Genomic DNA, 22079 nt, shown 5'->3' on the forward strand with positions numbered 1-22079 from the left:
GCGTTGTTGGTTGAGGGGCTATGCTATCATACAAGCCGGAAGGTCGCGGGTTCAAGTCCCGATGAGGTCACTGGATTTTTTTCTATTGACCTAATCCTTCCAGCCGCACTATGGCCCTGGGGTCGACTCAGCCTCTAACAGAAATGAGTACCAGGAATTAAATAGTTTTCCTGGGGAGTAAAGTGCGGCCTGAGCGTAAGGCTGACAACCTTACCGCCATCTTTGAGCCGACTGTCTAGATAATGTGGGAGCCTCAACGTCTCACAACCCTATGGGCCTTCACGGCCTGCTACAGGGATAGCTTCCCCCCCCCCCAGACGTGAAAGGTGCAAGGAGATCGCCCAGAGCAACAATGGAATATGGACACCGAGACCTGAGCGGATTGGGAAGACATGGAGACAGATGGGAGAGCCAACAGCGTGGTTTGCTTCGGAACGGGAAATGCAGGACCGAGAATTGGCGACAAGAAGCAGAATATGTTTAAGTTTATTTTTTGCATCCTGTGTTATGGAATTACGGTCTAGGAGACCATCCACACAACTGTTATTAAAGTTCGTAAAATAAAATAAAAATGAATAGAAGCATTAATTTGTATTTTATTTTATTAAATTTATAAATAAGCTGTTGTGTAGACAGCCACTTTATAGCCTGAAGTAAAAGACAGTTGACTGAAGTGGACTTAATATCCGTAGATGATAATAGAAACAGTTGATTATAAAATGTCTAATATCGCAAAAGGTTCTTTTTTGTATGCAATTGATGGCATCTTCATAATTAAGATGATGTACACTATATACAAAATTGTCATTATCCACCAGCCAATCGTTACACAATATGGAATACAAACATTTCCGCAGTAAGCCCTATACATTAAAATGTTCAAATATCGTTTAAAAGTTATGGAAAATGAGTCACTCTTCATTCTGTGCGCTGTGTCCCTATTATTATGTCCGAAACATGTAACAGGCGAGAAATGAGAAATGCATACAACATTTTTTGCAGGAATACCCAAACAAAACAGAGAATTTACCCAAACAAAACAGAGAATTTGGGAGATCTATCTTAGATGTGAGAAAGCTATTAAAAATGTTAAACGAATAGGATGTGAGAAAATGGATTAGATTTAATTGGCTCAAGATAGGGGCCATGTACTGAATCTCGGAACACAGTAATGAATTTGGGGATTCCACAAAAGAAGAGCAATTTTTGGCTGGCCTAGCGACTATTAACTTCCGATGGCTGATTTTGTTCCTTGTATTGTATTTACACACAATGTGAGATCGTGGCTTTGGCCGATCTGATACTTGTATATTGGCATTTAGAGTGATCAAGGTTGCGGCAAACAAATGTGAAATAAACAGATCGTTAAGCTTAGACTACACAGATCAGTTGTAATTAGGGTTGCCAGATTTTGTAAAATAAAAAAAAGAGTGATGTCTCGTTGCTTGTTTATAACATTTTTCACGACTAATAGGCTATAAAATATACATAATCAACATAAAATGCTACTACACATCTGTATTACATAGACCTACTACACATTTATAGAACAAAACAAATATTACGTAGCCCTATTACATATTTATAGAATGCACAAAATATTACCTAGCCCTCAAACATTTTTGCTAACTTGACACTGACTTTCTAGCGAAGATTGAACGGATTAAAAATACACTATCACCAACAACCTCTAATTTGGTTTAGAACCTCAAGTGTTGCCAACATTCACGAAATGCAACATAACGAAAGAAACTATAACAATGTCATTTCCAAGGATTACAGAAATTTTATGATAATATTTAACCCATGAAATATAATTCGCAATGGACTTAAATTATCCACTCCGGGTAAACAATAAATGGAGGAACAAAATTTGGGTGAAAACACGGAAGAATCCGGGGAAAACGGGGTATCTGGGAACCCTAGTTGTAATTACTTTATAGTTCATTGTTGTAACTCACGTGGCGCCAACGGCGGCTGGCAGTGGTATGCTGCCCAACTGCAGCACGTTATGGGCCAGCACTTGAGTGGCGGTGGTATCTGCAGATGGCAGCACTGCATGAGGTTCAGGGGTCATGTTATGGGCCAGCACTTGAGTGGCGGTGGTATCTGCAGATGGCAGCACTGCATGAGGTTCAGGGGTCATGTTATGGGCCAGCACTTGAGTGGCGGTGGTATCTGCAGATGGCAGCACTGCATGTGGTTCGGGCGTCACGTTATGGGCCAGCACTTGAGTGGCGGTGGTATCTGCAGATGGCAGCACTGCATGTGGTTCGGGCGTCACGTTATGGGCCAGCACTTGAGTGGCGGTGGTCTCTGCAGATGGCACCACTGCATGTGGTTCGGGCGTCTCATCTGTCGGAAACAGGATAAATGCAAGACATTATCGTTACTTAAGATCGTAATTTACTGTTATCAGGTTATATGAAACTAAAAAACTCAAAAGTCGACATTTATTTCTTAAAATTTGTGTATTTGACACATGTTCATATGACTTTAGTCCTGTGCCTTAAATTACTGATAAGAATAGTCCTCATCAAGTGGTCCCTCAGTGTAGGTATCCTTTCTGTGTTTTACTTCAAGATGGAGACAGAAGCTGTCTCTGGGACGTACGAGGGATAATCAGTAAATAGGCCACAAATGGATATAAAACGTAAAACATGTGATATTCGACCCTGGAAAATCAACATTTATTTCTGACATATCCTCCACCAACACCGATACACTTGTCTCATCGCTTTACTAATGCGTTGAAGCCCGCAGCATAGAAATCTTTTGACTGTTTAAGCCAATTCCGCACTGGTCGGGCATTATCTGCGAATTCTGAACGTCCTTGACAGAATTCCTCGACCCAGTTGTTAACCGTTTTACGCGGCAAACACTTCCCAAAGTAAACAGGAAAGATTTCTTTATTAATATCATTTGCATCGAGTTCTTTTGTCCGCAGGACAACACACAACAGAACGCCGCTCTTCAGCAGCATACTCCTCAAGAATGGTAGCCATTTTGACTATTAAAACCAGCCTCTGAAAATGCGCATGCGCGTCTGCTACCTAGACTGTCATGGAGCTCGACTGTGCTGCTACCTAGTGATGCATATAGCAACCCTATTACGCCCATTGCACCTGTTTTATTTCCATTTGTGACCTAGTTACTGACTCTCTTTCGTATTAACGTTCCTTATTCTGTAATGCCAAGAAATAACCCAATCATTATACTTCACAAATGATAAGTTTTAGAAGTATACAAGAAGTAACGTATCAACGACAGTGTGTGAACATAATAAACTTTATTGTAAAATAAAAGGTAAAGTGTCCCCGTGTTTAATTTATTAAGCATCATGCCATGAAAACGTATGGGGAAGTGGAAGTATAGCTCCAACATTCTTGACCTCAGTACCAGATACAGGTAAGTGGTCAGCTTCACGACCCGGCCACCTTATCCCCTGGGAGAGCGTCCACGGTACGAATTGGATAGTGTGCTAAACCTAACTGTTAATTTTGTATTAAATTTCGCTGCAAGATGAGACAGATTTCGATGCGTAAAATGTAACTAACCATTCTAGTTTCCAATGGTCTTCCGGAATGCTTTGGGAGATCTGACGTGAAGCAAAACACAAAAACTGAACAATGCCCACTACGTCACCATAGTCTTCACATGGCCAGTTTACTCTTAGCTAAGATGCTGCTAGCACTACTCAGCAGCGATGTTCTTTTCTTTATTCCATGAGGCATTAACAGCCCTGCTCCAAACGACAGCACTGTACCAATGCGACAGTCGAAATCTGTTACAGTTCTCCGCGGACGCTGTCATTTCCGAATGGTGACTGGTTTATTGGCGAGTTACAGCTTGTAAGAATTAAGGCTTTCACGGCGGTGACTATGAAGAAAGCAGTCTTCTGGGATTTGGCACNACCATGGAAGGCAAGTCTCTACTCTTCTGACGAGATGAATTTACTTTCTTGACATGCGTAGCTGTAACAATTTATCTTCGGAAGGGTGTAGCTGAACCCTAAACTGAAGAATGTAACCGCTTTCACATGTGGGGTTCCGGGTTCTATTTCCTGGGAACTGCTTTATTCTCAAAATTCGTTGCGTGATTGGCTAATGCTGATTGCATGATGACTTTGGATAGTAAAAATCAGCCAATTGGAGACGAACTCTTGTCTGGGAGAGACGTCGTGAATTCAGATCTTTGAGGATGAAGCGAACCTACGGCAATATACTTGTCTTGGGGGTCTTGGCGTCTTAAATTAATCGCAATCAGACGCGATTGGGCTGCAGTCCTCGTGTCAGTCTGAAATAATTAGCCCTTCATTTTGGAACGTTACATTTTGATAATATTCAAGGGCTATATCACTCTTTGTTTGAGCAGGAAGTTGCAAAGTTTCACTTTCGGACAAATAAACAGTTTGTGGACAGTGGACTGGCTTCAAGGGTGCAGGTACCGGTAACCTCAGTTATTGCCGTGAAACGAACCTGAGAAGAGTTAAGTGATCTACCGGTGCCGGCATATAAGTACAAAGAAGGGAAGGGGGCAGTAACACCATCCATCGCCCACACTATGCCATAGTCGATCTGAGAGAACCTCGGAAGAATTTAGGTTCGGAATATAATCGTTCAAATGACTGTACGGAACTCTCGGTGACGTTGGCAAGTGCAGATGCCTTTAATTNCCCCCCCCCCCGGCTCTCATTTCATCCTTCTCTGGCGCACAGTGGCAAATGACACACACTGAATTCAAATTTGTGCTTACTGCGAACTGTTTGGTTCTCCTTGTCCGACCTCTCTGAGTCTTCGTGGGTCATTTCAAACTCGCCGTCGGTGTCACACCCCTCGCCGACGTCAGAGACGGCGCTGCTGTCAGGTTCTAGTTCCGCCATGCTACTGCCTGCAACAATCGACGCCAACATTGATGCAGGTTGACATGCTCTCCACAACCGCAGACTTCCGTCACGTGACCGACACACACAGATTTCCTGTTCAGCTGATCTAATGCAGACACCTCAAAATGCTTTCTCAAAGGGCTCATAAGTTCTATTGTCCGACGAGACAAGTCCTAATACAGTAAACCCCCGCTATTCCGGTTACAGGCAAACCGGACTTCCGATAATCCGGATCGAAATGTGAAAAATGAAAAATGCTATTCACAGCTGAGTAAAAGGTAAGGTTAAGCTGTCTCAGTGCTTAACTAATTAAGCATTACACCATGATGTCATATTGGGGAGTGGATGTGTAGTTTCACAGTTTATTGACCTCGGCACCATTTGGAAGTGAGTGGTCAGCTTCACGCCCCGGCAGCTTTATCCCAGGAAAAGAGACCCAGGTACTCACTGGATACGAGGCTGGATTGGCCTCAGAGCCGGGCTGGACGACGTGGAGGAGAGAATTCTTGACCTCCGTCCCCTCGGTCATCCAGCCCGTAGCCAGTCGCTATACCGACTGAGCTATCCCAGCTCCTGCTCACAGGTGTGTACATACTTTAAAAGACATGTCATATAAGAAGGCAGATGAGTCACTTGTCTCTTCAGAAAAAAAATTGACAGTTCCTTCAAAGTTGCATTATTATGTCCAAAAACAAGTACAACTTCTGAGTCTTCTATCGATGAATAAATGTATCGTCTTCTTAAATAAAGGTCTCATAGCAATGAATTTTTTATTTATTTTCATCAGTACTATTTATATCATTAAATTTTTCATTTATTTGAGTTTTAAGTTTTGTCTTTTAGGGCTACAATTTCTTTCAATAATCCGGATTATCGCTTAATCCGGATGAACTCCCCCCACAATTAAACCCGATTAGCGAGGGTTTACTGTATTGTTATCTTTGCTTTGGTCAGTTCCCGCCGGTTTTCCAACACTTCCATTAAACTATATACAGAGACATTACTTGGTGAGCGCTGATTCTGGCATGGCCGTTTTGTCTAGAAAACTTGCTGTGTTCATGTTCTGTTAACAAGTGTGCATCTACATGACTGCTGCTAACTTGTTATTCTATTCAATATACACGTATGTCGATAATAGCCCAACATTACATCTGAAACCTCATCTTTTCAACGACCTACTTATAATTCTTTTATTCCTGAAGAGGACATTCTTTTGGATTGTAACGCCACGTAGTTATGAAAGAGCCAGACGTTTCGGAAGGGCATATTTCCTTCATGTTTAGAGTAAAAAAATGAACCAAGCAAGAAACCAGACACTCTGCTTGACGCCTGCTTCTGCTGATTTCTTTGTTCGTTTACTCTTCGGGGACGTATGATCTTCCGAAACTACCCCCGTGAGAACGTAAAATGCACAATATTGTTATGTGTATACTCATTGCTAGGCAACAGGTCGGTAAACACATTCCCGCAACACACGCGCACGCAATAATAGGATGTCTATTGCTCGGCAACGGAGCTTTAAACACGCTCTTTAACAATGGAAGACGGTGTTTTCCATGGAGTGCGCCCCGAGTCTCGCCGGAATGTTCGCTTATGTTGTCACTACAGGCCTGATTTCACCTGCGTCTTCCTCCTTCTTGCACCTACTGTCGAGTTAGACTTGATAGGAATACAAGGCCTGAATTGCGGGGATGAACGGAGGACGCCCACAACGTAATGACAAACAGTAAAATGGGTCTTGCTGCAGAAGAATACACAAGTGAGAGCTGCTTACACGCCTACCTCATGGTCCATTAATTCTGGTTTAATTATCACAGTATGATGAACGGTACAGTGAACACTGAACCTGTATACATCCGGAATACGATCTATACGAGCCACCACGTCCAGACTTGGACACATCACTGGACTGGCCTCAGCTCTGGTTTAATTATCACAGTATGATGGACAGTCCAGTGAACACTGAACCTGTATACATCCGGAATACGATTTGTACGAGCCACCACGTCCAGACTTGGACACATCACTGGACTGGCCTCAGCTCTGGTTTAATTATCACAGTATGATGGACAGTCCAGTGAACACTGAACCTGTATACATCCGGAATACGATCTGTACGAGCCACCACGTCCAGACTTGCACACATCACTGGACTGACCTCAGCACTGGAGGTACGTATATACTTGTTTGTGACTTCATTAGCTCGGACTACATAGTGTCGAATGGTAGAATGAGTTGAAAAGGATATGGAAGAAAGCAGTCATGGCATACTTCTAGGTATTACCCTGGAATTCGCCCGAGAGGACTTGGTAAAACCACGAAATTAGTTGATGTCCTGGCCAGAAGCTTTGTGCTTAAAATCTAAAACAGAAACTTGGGCGGTGGCTTCTACAGAATTTCCGAAACTGCACAATGGCCGACATCTCACCGCTCCTACATGATAATAATTCTTTATAAAATGGCCCCCACCGCCGTCTGACTTCCCAGATTTTGTTGGCTGACTGGCTAGTCCTTCAGGCAACTGGAATTCCGTTAATCCTTTAAAACACAACCGTAACTATACATATCACTTACTTTAATATTCATACTCAGTGCGTGTTCCGTATGGTTCTCAGAACAAACAGAGATAATTTCCCTAACCGGCCTTAACCGGCTGGTCTTTGTATTCAAGTCGCAACTATAAACTGAATCCAACAGAATTTTTTAGAATATTTTAAGAATGCTAAAAAGCGAACTTCTCAGAAACAGTTATCGTAAAAGAAAGAGAGACGTCGGTCACCAAAGAGATGGAACGATCAATTCCTCTGACCTGAAACTGGGGACAGGCCCGGAGGCCTAAACTTCGCTGCAGAAGAATGTAGAAACTGGAATGTTTTTAAATATTATCAAGACGATCGTCAGGCTACAAAGAATGAATGGCTGACATGATGGGCTGACATTCACTGACTTATGACATCACAGTGAGCTCAAGAGAACAAGGAACGTTTAACCCAAGTACGTATATGGAACATGGAACTTGTACGAGTTGCGTGTCACTGGAATCGACAACAGAAGACAGCACCAGTCGCTGTTCGCCGATCTCGAAATCGTTAAGATCTATATTAAGAATCGCGGGGTGACCGCTATTATAGAATGAGATATTTATAAGAATGTGCTACCGAAGGCAGAATGGGCATTGCCTACGCCTCTTTTTGTATTTACAATTTTTTTACAATAAAAAACATTTCGAATTCACAAAAAAAAACGCAAACCGCACCATAAACACATAATGGAAAAAACGACATACAAAAACTCCATAAACAAAATTCCCTAATTTATTTAAGGGAAAAATGAATATATGAACAAAATATCAATAGTATTGCGACATATGGGCCGTTCATATAACAGCAGAGGAATGTCTGTAAACATTCTCACGGCAACGAATACAGGCACCAATAGAAGAACTGCCGTTTCTATGCGACGACCAGTAAACGCTCTCCCCTAAAGAACGTGACAGCAATACAGAGGAAACTGTTTTCTGAAGCTGCAAACACGTATCCTTAACAAAAGAAGACGGTGTTTCCGTGGGGTCCGTGCAAGTGAGTTATCTTGAAGACAATCGGAACTACGAGTCAGTCAGTTTTCTGTAGGAGATCGCCACGGGAATTTCGCAGCAGAAGAAGAATTAGAAGTTGCCTGTGAGGACTTAACGTGTGAACTGAAGACTTCATGTGTGCTGTAGTGCAGTGATATCTGGAGTGTGACAGTTATAGTTCCTATGTTAAAATCCGTTGCCAGGAAACGGAGAGGGAAAATTTTGCAGAGAAATAGCCACTGTTTAGATCTGTTACCTAGCACGACTAGTGTAAGCAGATATAGAAAACTTTAGTTATGTGTTATAATTACAGTAATCTTGGAAGTGTTATAATTAATTCTAGTTACGACATGTAAGAGGTCAACAAATTCAATTACCAAGCCGCACCCCGTCACTGATACACATGACAGTATATTCTTAGAGTTAAGTTAAGGGAGATGTTCGAAAATCGCGGGGTGACCGCTCTGATAGAACAAGATGTTTATAAGGCCGGATGGGCATTGCCTACGCCGTTTTTTATGCAGGATGTTTCACGACTTTAGGGCATAGCTGCAGGAGGTGATTTCCTAGGTCTTTGTGATCAAAAAAGTTCATATAAACATGTGTCCGATTTTGGACGGTTACGGAGTTATGGCCGTTTTAAACTCAGAATAGAAGGTAACGATTACTGACAATAAACGGAACAAAATAATAAACCAGCATAATACATGATACATTTAAAGTATGAATGTAAAGTTAACTTCGTGAAATTACCTTTAATTTGAATTTATTGGTGCTTCAAGCTGATTTTCGAAAATGCCACCGCCGGCCGCAACACAGGCTGCCGCTCGGTTGTGAACCGCGCCGGACATATCAACCCACCCCGCCTTAGGTACATCTCAAGTGTCGAGATAACGAGAACGCTCTGTCTGTAGCTGGCTAAAGATAGCGATCCGCCAGCCGACAGACGTGGTTCACACGAGGGCGTGTACTGGAATGAAAAAACCGTCATAACTCCGTAACCGTCCAAAATCGGACACATGTTTATATGAACTTTTTGATCACAAAGACCTAGGAAATCACCTCCTGCAGTTATGCCCTAAAGTCGTGAAACATTCTGTATACATGATTTTTTTTTATCTCGCATTCAGTTCCGACAGGGACAGTTTACTGTGGGACAACTTTACTTTACCCTTCTACATAGCGCCAAATTAAAATAAAGAAATGCTGATTGGTAGGGCGGGGGCAAGAATTTGGAAGAATATCTCGTGGCCCTGTTACAGAAGAGGCCGCGACTCGAACCAGATGTCCTTGGAATGCAGGTCTGTACATTACTGCTACACACGAACTCTTGGGCTGAGCCACCATGAGCGTAGATTACGTCGCAGTGGCGGTGGTACGGGATTTTTAAACACGGTTATCATGTACTTCTCTGATTGCGATAGTGCATTCCGTATGTATGGGACTGGACCGCATAAAGCACTGTGCTCTGACGTCATCACACGAAATCAACATGCTACATGACGCATGTATGTCCACACCCACCCACAATGAAAAGTACAAAACCACAAGATAACCTACTCAACACATGGAAGTGGTCAATGCCTTCTCACAACGACGTAATTCGATGCGTGGGTATGAAAATTACGTAACTACTGTGAAACTTGTGGAACGCGGCAGCATACTTGGTTGAGGCACTATGCTACAAGCCGAAGGCCGTGTCATAGCTCAACTTGCGGCACGCGGCAGCATACTTGGTTGAGGCACTATGCTACAAGCCGAAGGCCGTGTCATAGCTCAACTCTAATAGCTCTAATGGGCGTATTATGGTTTCTATGTGTATCAGCACAGTCCAGGTTCATGATACCATATATAGCAAACGAGCATGAGTATATTTAGAAGCTGGTTTCAGTAGTCAAAATGGCGACGGAGCACCGTTCTGTTGTGCGTTTCTTGTGGGCAAGAGGACTCAGTGTTGAGGATATCCATAAAGAAATGAATTGGTTCGCTGTTGTCTAGCAACGTGCATCTCTCCACCGAGACAATCTTCCATTGCTGCTTTGTGTGTATTCGGCCGCGAGGTGTTTACCGGTCCGTTACCTAGCAACGTTCTGGCCATCCACGTTGCAATATGTATGTATTATTATATATGATACACATTACATATTACATGGTACGAAGGGCGCTCCATATATAATGCCTCCTATTTTTTGTGTAAATCTGTAACGTCTGAGCTGGATGTTGGTGGTGGTGTTGTAGTGAAGGTTGAACCTCCCCGCCAATTTACTGTTAGTTTGGTTGCCGTGCGACAGATAGCGACAGAAGAGCAGTCTACCAAAATGGCGTCTGACATAGAAGTGCGTACGAAACGGAGATGTGTTATTGAATATCTCACTTCCGAACAAATTGCACCCACTGACATCCATCGACGCTTGCTAAAGGTGTACGGAGACAATACAGTGGATGTCAACACAGTGAGGCGGTGGGTAGTACGTTTCAACAGTGGCGAAATTGAAGTGCACGACAAGCCACGCCATGGGGGCGTCCCTGCTCAGCTGCCACTCCTCAATGAACAGCGGCTCGATCATCTCATCCGTACAGATCGGCGGATAACCACCAGGGAACTGTGTGCACGGCTTAATATCGGCTGTAATGCATTGGAAACGATGTTGGAGAAGCTGGATTATCGCAAAGTTTGTTCCAGGTGGGTCCCGCGGACCACAAAACTCATCGAATGGAAGTCTGTCAGGACCTGTTGCACCAGTTTGAGGCTGAAGGTGAAAAGTTTCTGGACAGCATCGTCACCGGAGATAAGACGTGGTGTCACCGCTACGAGCCGGAATCCAAAAGACAGCCCATGGAGTGGCGACATCCGGATTCCCCAAAGAAAAAGAAGTTCAAGACAGCCATCGGCAGGGAAAGTGATGTGCACGGTCTTTTGGGATAGGCGGGGTGCGTTTTTCTTGGATTTCCTGCAGCCTGGTGAGAATGTCAATTCTGAACGTTACAAGACGACGTTGACTAAGCTGAAGGCCCGCATTTCCCTAGTCAGGCCAGAGAAGCAGACAACTTTTCGCTTGCAACACGATAACGCTAGACCCCATACCAGTTTGGCTGGACTGTCCTACCACATCCACCTTATAGCCCCGGTTTAGCACCTTCAGACTTCCATCTCTTTGGGCCTATGAAGGATGGACTATGTGGCAACATTTTCCAGACAATGATGCTGTCATTGCAGCTGTAAGAAAGTGGCTAGCCTCTGCTGGTGCAGACTTTTACGGGCGCGGCATACAGGCTCTTGTTCATCGCTGGCAATAGTGCATAACGAATGGTGGTGATTATGTGGAAAAATAACTGCAAGTAGCTGAAATCTTGCTCTATTTAACTGCGTTATTATGCTTTCTGTATCTGTTGTAGTTTTCATTAAAAATAATTGGAGGCATTATATACGGAACGCTCCTCGTATATAAAAAGCGTGTACTTTATGGGCGATTTAAGCGATTTTCAAGGGTAATTCTGAGTATATGCGATTCTGAGTTTATGCGCCATCTTTAGAACTTAAATCCCCCTCGTAAGATGAGATGTTCTTTTACAGGGGAATGTAAACTGAAATGAAATGCGAGTCTGAGGATATGCAAAATGGAAGATTGACTTAGTCTTCAAAAGTAGCCTGCAGAATATAGAATGTGCCTCTTCAAGTTAATGTCTTTGAACCTGAAGTCAACATTACCTTTGAGAGATGCGCTCCGTTTTTTAAAAATGAGGCTCGACTAGGCATTTCAGTCTGTAAAGTCAATGGCACTGCGATGAAAGAGCTTACGTTCGTTGTAACTATGCTATCTCTCTTGATCTGAATGGATTGCAAATAGTCTGGAGCAGTAGTGACTAATGATTCATAGCAAATTGGAGAAGTACAGTTAGATACTTTGGCTGGTTGCGCGTGGGGGAGGGTGCGAGTGAGACAACGCTAGCAGGTCTGTCGTTGTCGGCTATCCGTCTCCTCCACACCGCGAATATTTCGTTTCTGCGCATCGAAGGCCAGGCAACTTCCTAAATAGAACTTTGTGCAATAAATGGCGGGCGGGTAGGGGCGTGTGTAATAGAGCGTTATTTTAAGACATGAGGCTTGTAGAAAAGAAGTTTATGGGTTATTAACGAAGTTAATACTAAGATGACGTGAGCATTTGTCTACCGTACATTCGTAAACAGAAAATATTATCAGTCATGCGAGATAGATACGGAAATCTACTTACTGGCACCAGATTACCTTTCCCGATTACATTTTCTTACCAGTATCTGGCAGCGTCTTGCAACAGAAAGTGTCCGTTCTTCACAGCGCTCAATAGCGGGCCAACCGCACACACGCTCTTATCCGCGGATTTTAACCGCAGCGGAGAACTCTGTGACTACAGCCGGCAACGGATCACATCTGGTCGACTAATGACGTGTAATAACGAATAAGGAACCAGGAGTTCAGACCGAAGCGTCGAAAAGTCTGCGGACTTTATATACTGCGTAGTCTCTAGCCGTGACCAAGGTTTGCTTTCCAACAGGAAAGTTATGTATCGCGTGTTTTTTGTGCCATGTTGTAAATTAATAATATGTCACTAATGAATACCCGCAGTCGCCATTCCGCGTGGTTTAATATAAGTTTGTTACGTGAAAAGGCAAAAAGTTTAATCATCCACCTTCTACCAAAATAGCAAAGAATTTCATTACTAGAAGCAACCACATCGAACAGGTTGGTGCAGAGGTGACGCTCTACACTTATATGCGGTAAGGATTCAGGTCGTACCTCGGTCGGAACACCAGCTATTCTAAGGTTTAGTCCGTCTTGGCTAATGTGGGCAATTGTACCTCAGTTAGGTCACGCCTGCTTCCTTGCAAATCATTCCCAATTCGCCGCCATCCTATCATCATCCGACGCTCTAGAGTCTGAATACTGAAGGCGTCGCTAAATAACCTCTGAAACAACATGGAACCCACTACAATTCTACCTGCTGTGTAGACACCAAGAGTTAAGAACTGCGTTTAAAATATGTGACCTAACCTCGACGTAACCGCACTGACTGCCGATGGCTCCTCTCAGCAGATCAGTTCCGCGACGTTTTGAAACTGTGTCGAGCCACCTAATTAACTTAGAAACATTCACTGCCTTGCTCTCGGTCGATAGATGGGGCTACAGCACTTCAGTGGGAGACGACAAGAACTGAACCACAGCTGGCTAAAAGTGACACAAGTTTCAGGGACCAAACTCTGCCTCCGTCTTCAGATCCTGATGATCTGATGATGGGAATAGAGCTCCTGGCCCTAATGATTTGAGGATCCGACGGTGGGGACGAAGATCCTAGTGATCCGAAGATCCCATGATGGGGGATGGGGTGGTCTGAGGATCCGAAGATGGGGTCGAATATCCTGGTGATCTGAGGATCCGAAGCTGGGGACAGAACTGTTGGACCTGATGATCTGGGGATCCGATGTGTGGACAGAGATGCTCCCTGAGACACTGTCATTTTAACCAATTGACGTGACTAGTAATATTAGTCGCCATGGAAGCTTTAAACCTTACAAATATATGGCAGGAAACAACACCAAGCAAAATGTACTGAGCCACATGAATGGCCTGTCTCATCCTCACAGATTTACTCAACCTAACAGTGCCAACTGAATGTGAGGACTTTTGAAAAAAGTTTAAATTTTATATTTGGTCATAAAGTCCGCATGAAGCGAGTGTGCTTACCGGTAAACTGTGAAATGTCTGCTGGCACTGTCCACCGGACTGAAGAACTGTGTAAAAGTCCGGGGCTGATAACGTCCATTTACTTATCACAAAGAAAGCCTTATGTATGACAGTTGATGACCTTGACTGCCAATCGTGTCATATGTAACGGAATATTCGAAATAAGATAACGCGACATAGAATGGCTAGTGGTAATCTGTTGTGTAGATGATACGGCACGGACTTAGCAACGGAGTTGTTCCCGACAAACGTAGGATGCAAAAACCGCGGAGCTTGGCAAACTGATGTCCAGCAACTGAGTGGACTTACGTAAAATTCCACTATGTGATATAAAACACCTTACACAAAGTCCTACAACATCAGAATTTGAAGTTGTTTACGTTATTTCCGATAATGTTATCAAGAGCAGAAGTAACGTAGGAGGGTAATTATGAATTGTATAGGTTATAATGGTGCATCCAAGAGGAAGCGATCGTGGCTTATGTTGCTTGGTTATTTAACGATGTTTGTAGTATAAAGGCTACATAGCACCGATGATAAGATGATTAATGAATATGGAGCAGTTGGCAGACCGAAAACCTGACCCAGAGCCACTTTTCCCACCACAACTATCAAATATCCTGAAATGGGATCGAATCCCGACCGCCGTGGTGGGAAGCTGGAGACTAACCGCACGGCCTTAAAATTGTGGCGTATTGTATGAATCTGGTTGGACAAACTGAGGAAAACGACGAAACATCTTAGTCACAAGATCCATTGTTCTGCCACTCTTGGGGTCGCAATTCACATATTTACCGCTTTATTATCTCACTCAGTATTGCAGGATGACGACATTTAAATGCGACCCTTTGTATGTCTAATTATAGCTACGATGTATTTGTTTAAAATTTATACGAACATATGTGATAAGACATTAATCATAAATTAAATCAATGAGACGAATATCATGCCACTAGTGGTCATCCCGAACCTCTAAATTTGGCACGAAACTTCAGCAACCCCCTGTGTCTTTTAAGGCAGCATTTAAATTAAATCACTCCATTGGTATTTTTTCAGGGCACTCAAAAAGCTTAGCCGTTGCTGCTCGTTCAGAATAGTGACTAGACTAAGGACTGCACGACCGGATACTTGGGACCAGAGTCCCGGCAGGGACTGGTGTTGTAATGCATAGACCCACCGGTAGGCTACGACTCGGTAAACATACCCGCAGAAGTGCACGCGCGCAACAGTAGGGCGTCCATTGCTAGCAACGGATCAATAAACAAGCCTTATCAACAATAGAGAAGCTGTTTTCAGCGTGGTCCGTGCCGAGGGGGTACAAAGGGACAAAGAAAGTCGTCTGAGTTGAGTTGTCAAGAACTGGATAGAGTCCTGGAGATGGCAGTCGAAGGTGTACGAGAGTAAATGGCAAGAAAGGAATCAGATGGTGAAAAGAAGACTTCGTGTGTGATTTGAAGTGACAGGGAGACTCTTATAAACCCGTTGCCAGGAAACGGCTAGTGAAGACAGAACCCTAGTGCGTGTGTAACAGTGAACTATAAAATGTGGATATAGCGGTAGCGTTGTAATTGTCTGTAGTCCCGAGGTGTGTGAATAAAGTGTCAATAAATCCAGTCATCCAACCCCGAACCCGTCTTATAAGTCACGCACCAACTCCTACATATGACAGTACATTTCTCCACTGCTTCCAGGGGCCCAACTGGCCTTCCACAAAATAAGTAGAGTAGGCTCGGCGAGACATGAACTATGGCCTTGAGACATGCCGAGGGGTAAGCGCTGTGGCAGAGCTCATGCCGTGCGCCTAGCTCCATTTCAGTAACACCGCATCTCAGAACTCGTGTCCTACAGAACCATAAGCAAAGCGGCCGGGGCGTGAAGCTGACCACTCACGTCCATTTAGTGCCCAGGTTAGTAATGCGTGGACTTGTACCCCCCATTCCCCCATAAGTCTTTATTGTGCGATGAGTAATTGCAGGGGCACCTTTACCTTGCTAGAAGTTTATTTTCGTTTTATTCGTAGGCTGGGATGTCACTGAGTCCACTTGATACATCGGCAACTGCTGTGCCTGTTATACCGACCCCGGGACCTGCTTGTAAGTTTGAGAACGCGTATGTGCGGGATGGAATACAACAGAGGCTCACTCTTCTGTGTCAGGTTTGATAATAGTGCAGCGTTTCTGACGATACCACGGGAAACTGTAGCGCCACCAGACAGACACATCACCTCTTTGCGCAGTATTATACCAAGCAGACCAGAACATGTGTGCGACTCCGCAGAAAAGAACGGAATATTGTTTCTCAGTGGATGCCATTTCTTGCCGCGAGACGGCTAAGCTGCATTTGACACCAATGTTTACCCACAGTGGCCCATGAGCCGCTGCCGGCCCGAATACCCTAGTCAGAGTTTTACGTGTGTGTGTACTCGTCTAAGCGGCCTCCGTTGTCTAGGGGTAACGTTCCCACCTCATGACTCAAGGTACGCGGGTTCAAACCCGGCGAAGGTCGTGGAATTTTTAAGGGCGGAAAAATTCAGGGAACAAGTCCTCCGGGAGGGACTTTAAGCACGTAAAATAACCTCATGTCTCAAGGAGGCCTCTGAACCAAATTCAAAAGGACATTTCCCGCCCAACAATAGTCTCTAACGCCTCTGGTAGAGGGGGGAAGCATCTAGATACCGCTGAGCCAGTAGAGGCCGAACTCGCTGGCTGAGTCGGGACTGATGGCACGCACCAGTACCGGTAGGGAATAGAGACTGGTAGAATATCACAGTGGGATGTACAATAGACCACTGGTCGCGGTGCATGGGGAAACCCACCCCCTCAAATAATAATAATAATAATAATAATATACTCGTCTATATACGTAGGAGGGAGAGTCAGTAACATGATTACAAATGGATATAAAACGGAAGACATGTGATATTCGAACCTAGAACGAACATTTATCTCATCACAGATCCTACACCAACACTGATACATTTGTCCCATCGCTTTACCAGTGCGTCGAAACCCGCAGCATAGAAGTCTTTTGGCTGTTGTCTCCGCCCATATAGTTGAACTTCTCCGTCGTCAGCGAAACGTCTGCCACCAAGGCTGAACCGCTTTACACGACAAACACTTCTCACCGTAAGCAGGAAACATTTCTTTATAAGTATATCCCGCATTCAGTTATTTTGTCCACAGAAAGGCGTACAGCAGAACGCTGCTCTTTGGTAGTATACCCTCAACCACGGTCTCCATTTTGACTACTGAAACCAGACTCTGAACATGCGCATGCTCGCCTGCTACAGAGATTATCATGAACCTGGACGGTGCTGCTACCTACTGATACACATCGATGGGCCATAGTGCCGCTGGAAGTATTAGGTCAACTGAAAAATCCAATGACCTGACCGGGAATCGAACCCGCGAGCTTCCGGCTTGTAGCCTAGTGCCTCAGCCAACTACGCTACCGCGTGTCCCCATATATCTATAAGGCTTATTGTAAATAGATAAATCGAGGTAAACAGGTAAAACTATCCCTATAGCAGGCCGTGGAAGCCCATAGGGTTGAGAGACGTAGAGGCTCCCACATTTTCTTCATATTCGACTCACAGATGGAGGCGCGGTTGTCAGCCTTAGGCGGCGGTTGCCCTTTACCCCCAAGAAGAATCCTCGTCCTCATTTCTATTAGAGGCTGAGTCGCCCCCAGGGCCATAGTGTGGCCTCTTTCGTCGGGGGTAAAGCGGCCGGGGAGTGACGCTGACCACTCACCTCCAATCAGTGCCGAGGTTAAGAAAACGTTGATCTATACTTTGTACTTAATTATAAGTACAGGGACAACTTTACCTTACCTTTGGTGTTTCAACACGTCTGTTATATAGACGTGTGTAGTGAACTGCTAGTCATCCCACAGTACCAAGGTACGGTTAGATGAGTAAGTTAGTGGACATTTCACGATCCAACCTAACCCATACATCTGGAGAGATACTTTGGCAAAAATGTTACCAAATCACCTTCAGTAGGGAACAGGGCACAGATAAGATATGACGGCAGCGCTACCGAGCAGGTGGGATTGGCCAGGTAGCTGACACCAGGGAAAGTACTGCTTTGAAATCGCCTTCGGAATGCCCTGGTGATTGGTTATTTCATAGCTGCTTCGGACTGGGACATTGTGCAGCAGTCGATATCTCAAGCCGTGCCATGTGGGGACGTCGGTGGGATTAACTAACTCTCGGTGTCAACTGAGGAACAGAAATTGGACAGAGATGTCGGATCTTTCTAGCCGTTCGATCGAAGAGCGACGTATCGCCTTTCGATTTCGTTGTGTTGAACAGTGGATTCTGTTATTTCTTCGCTCCATTTCTGCAGAATTTGTGTGAGGAGGCCTGCGTGACGATGAAGAGAACATGGGCTTTTGATGGACGCTCCGAAATGAAGTCGTGTTTTAAAATGACCAGATCATCGGGAACGGTCAGCTTTGCTTCTCAGCCGCTTTAAACCAGGGGAAGGAGTCGCCACTACGCATTGAATAAGAGGCTGGCTGACAACCGAACTGGGTGATACTGTGACATGTAGACCCACTGCTAGGAAACGACTCGGTAAACAAGCCAGCAACAGATACTTAATCAACAATAAGAGTAGACCCGTTTCTAGGCAACGCCCGAAATACACGCAAGCAACAATAGAACCAGTGTCGCAAGAGGCGTTTTCTATGTGGTTCACATATATCCACTGCTGGGCAACGGATGTGTTTTCTGTGCTGCGGCCCGACAACATCCTATATAACGAGAAGCCAACAAAAACTTAAGTCAGTCGAAAATCAGAAGTTCAGTTGTTTGTTGAAAGACAGCTTATGAAGAGAAGACTTAGCATGTATTTTGTAGTTACAGTGCGATTTTTTTATAAATCCGTTGCTAGGGTACGACTAGCGAAGACTAAGAAGACTTAGCGTGTCCTAGTGATTCGTGAAATGGATAGATTAGCGGTAGCGCTATAATTGATTATGATTGAGAGAGATTGTAAAAGAAGGTGTTAATAAATCGAATCATCCAATCCAGTACCCGTTAGTTACTATTGGTCAAGCAGCCATAAAGACGTGACAATATGGTGAAGAGAAGAATCCCTGACCTCGCCGAGAATCAAACACCGATTCTACGACCATCCAGTCCGTAGCCTAGCCTCTATATTGGATTACGGTATTCCAGATAACCTTCATTTCCATACAAGCTAAGCGAACATTTTTTCAGCGAGTATATGGGCCACTTTTCTGTTAACCAGTTATGATGACAGCAGCATATTATCATTGGCAGCAACAAAATGGCGAAGATGCTACGCCGACAGTTTCAAATCCTGTTTCCTTCTTTGAAAATGTTCCAGGGATTCCTCAGTAAATTCTGTGCATGTCTTTTTAATTTCGATGGTTTCAAGTTTTAGTCTGCAAGTACTTCGTTATAAATAACACAGTGAAGTATCGGCACTTTCGTTTTTATTTGCACAACTGACGAAGCCATACTTCATACAACCTTTATAGAATTGCCTTACACTTGACATTCTTTTCCTGGAATGTGACTGAAAGGAAGTCGAAGCATTATTTTCAGTGTCATTAATAAATTTAATGCAAAACTCGAGCTTGAATTATAATTTTCATTTGCAGATGTCGTATTTTCTCAATAATAAAACGTTCCATTTTAGGAACAGTTTAAATTCATGAAAACATTACTGTCCGAGTGAACTTACCTGAGACATTTCCTCCTAGCTATGCTACGCAAAAGAACTCGGTGAAATCCGACAGGTATCCATCTAACAGAAAACACTGACGAAACTGACTCTGATCTGCTTATTTTCTCTATGCGCATAAACACAGCATGTTTTCTTTCGGGCTGTACACCAGAGCAGCGCACGCGCACAGGGTTTTAGCAACCACTAGTTGTCTCCCCGCAAATCCCTGAAGGTGACCGAGCTCACGAACCTCACGAAAACTGACGAGAACATGACATGCGCAGAGAGTGAATACTAAATTACATTAATACAACACAAAGAATAGGCAGAGAGCGCCGCTGTATAGGAAAGTAGCATGTGCCTCCCACAAGAAAAAGAAATAAATGTGTGGCTATAATAATGGTAATTAATTTTATTATGTTCGATAAATTCGTTCCTTGTAACATAATATATTATTCAATTAATAAAATAAATATTAGCGACATGAGTGTCAAAAATAAAAATTAAATTCCTCACTCTGTACTCAGCCCAGTGCTTGGTCAGAGATGATGCCCCAAACGTAAATACCAAGGTTGTGATAATGTGCTGCCTGATCAGAGTGATCCAACACCTTAGTGTAATTAGCAGTATGAAGCAACAGTGGAATTATCTTTAGCAGGTGGAAAAAAAAGGAGAAAAACGAGCTCCAATGCTTCTTTGTTCATCATAGATCTCACATTAATTACCTTGGAATGGAACCCAGGCCTCTGCGATGAACAGCCAGCATCTAACTGCCTGATCTACAGCACAGCCCTGACACCAAAATATTCTAAAGAAATTAAATTCAACTGTCCATAATATTACTTATAGTTTAGTGGGCTTTTCTTTGATTTTCCTTGGCGGCTGGCCACATGTGTACATCTTGGACAGCCGCTAATGGCAGCCTGCTGACAAGGCATGTTACCTCTTGCCTAACTGGGCTGACACATTCCATGCAACATACGTATAAACAATTTATGCAGAACTAAACTAAAAGCAAGTAGCGCCAAATATTTAGAATTTAACTTGGCAGTTAAGGCATACAATGAAGGTTAATATTAGATAATGACGATCTTAAACTTTCATTTTCATGTCATTTAGAATAATTTGTATCAAATACATGTATCATCTGTGACTTAGATGTCAATCAGGCCGCGCCATAGCTCAAGCGGTTAGTCGCTGGCTTCCCACCGCGGAGGCCCGGGTTCGATCCCGGGTCTGGTCAAGTGGGATATGTGGTGGACAAAGTGGCGCTGGGGCAGGTTTCCTCCGAGTATTTCGGTTTCCCCTGCCAATCTTCATTCCACCAATTGCTCCACAATCACCCTCACCTATCATCTGGGTCTAGTACAATAGGCCAGAATTGGCCGCAGTACAAGGGACTTAGTCCCACCCCACTAGCATTATTAGATGTCAGTCAGTTTTATACGTAGTCGGTGTTTGATGGATATGATAACTTCTCTAACTGCTGTGCCTGGGCTACATCATATGTGAAGTTGCATATCTTACGTCAGGCATGGGTTTCATCTTGCGTTGCAAGTCACGTGATTGCTGAGGCTTCACATGTGGGGCACTGCTACCCAGATTTTGGTCCTTAGCTATCAGGTAACGACATCTCACCATCAATGAATTATTCTAGCTCTTCTACCTAAAATAATTAGACCATTTGATCAGCTTCAGTTTATTTGTTGTGCTTCGTTACATTACACAGCTCTACATACTCGTATGTACACGTAATGTGCCAGGTTCCTGAGTTACATGTATATTTACATAGACAACTAATTCCGCTGGTTCTGCTACTCTGTTCTACTACTAGTACTGTTGCTGCTGCTGCTACTACCACCATTACTGCTGATACGTTACTACTCATGTCACTACTTTTACTGCTCACTCCATTTCTTTCTACTTTCATATACGATGGGGTACCCAAAAGAAACCGAACTAATTTTTCTGTGGGCAGAGCTTTTGTAGTACCGCGTTTTACCGCTATGAGCGCATAGAGCTAACATTCCTGAGTCGATAAGCCGACTACCGTTGCTTCAGAAGGTAAGGACTAGTTTCGGCAGAGTTTATAGTGACAACTGTTTTGTGTGATCGTCGTTTTTGCAATGGCCCGAACACATGAAAATGTTGAAAAAATTCGTGAAATCATCAAGGAAGATCGACGACGGACCATTGAAGAAA

The 22079-nt window shown here is 43.9% G+C and overlaps 1 protein-coding gene across 5 annotated transcripts in view; it reads right to left on the minus strand.

Annotated features, from left to right (window-relative positions):
• Positions 1–21503, minus strand: part of LOC111869901 (GRAM domain-containing protein 2B) — a 246535-nt gene extending 225032 nt beyond the window's left edge. For 2 of the 5 annotated variants that reach the window (XM_023861767.2, XM_023861766.2), the window contains exons 1-3: positions 19896–19988; positions 4756–4890; positions 1962–2355 (exon numbers count right to left, since the gene is read on the minus strand). In XM_023861767.2, the coding sequence (XP_023717535.1) occupies positions 1962–2355; positions 4756–4882 (521 nt within the window). In that variant the 5' untranslated portion in view covers positions 4883–4890; positions 19896–19988. Of the gene's footprint in view, positions 1–1961; positions 2356–4755; positions 4891–19895; positions 19990–21404 lie in introns of those variants that run through there. The other 3 variants (XM_033753591.1, XM_033753590.1, XM_023861768.2) reach the window with 3 other exon arrangements.
• Positions 21504–22079: the final 576 nt, after the last annotated feature.

The sequence above is a fragment of the Cryptotermes secundus genome, unplaced genomic scaffold (assembly GCF_002891405.2).
Source record: "Cryptotermes secundus unplaced genomic scaffold, Csec_1.0 scaffold653, whole genome shotgun sequence".
Classification (NCBI taxonomy): Eukaryota; Metazoa; Arthropoda; class Insecta; order Blattodea; family Kalotermitidae; genus Cryptotermes; species Cryptotermes secundus.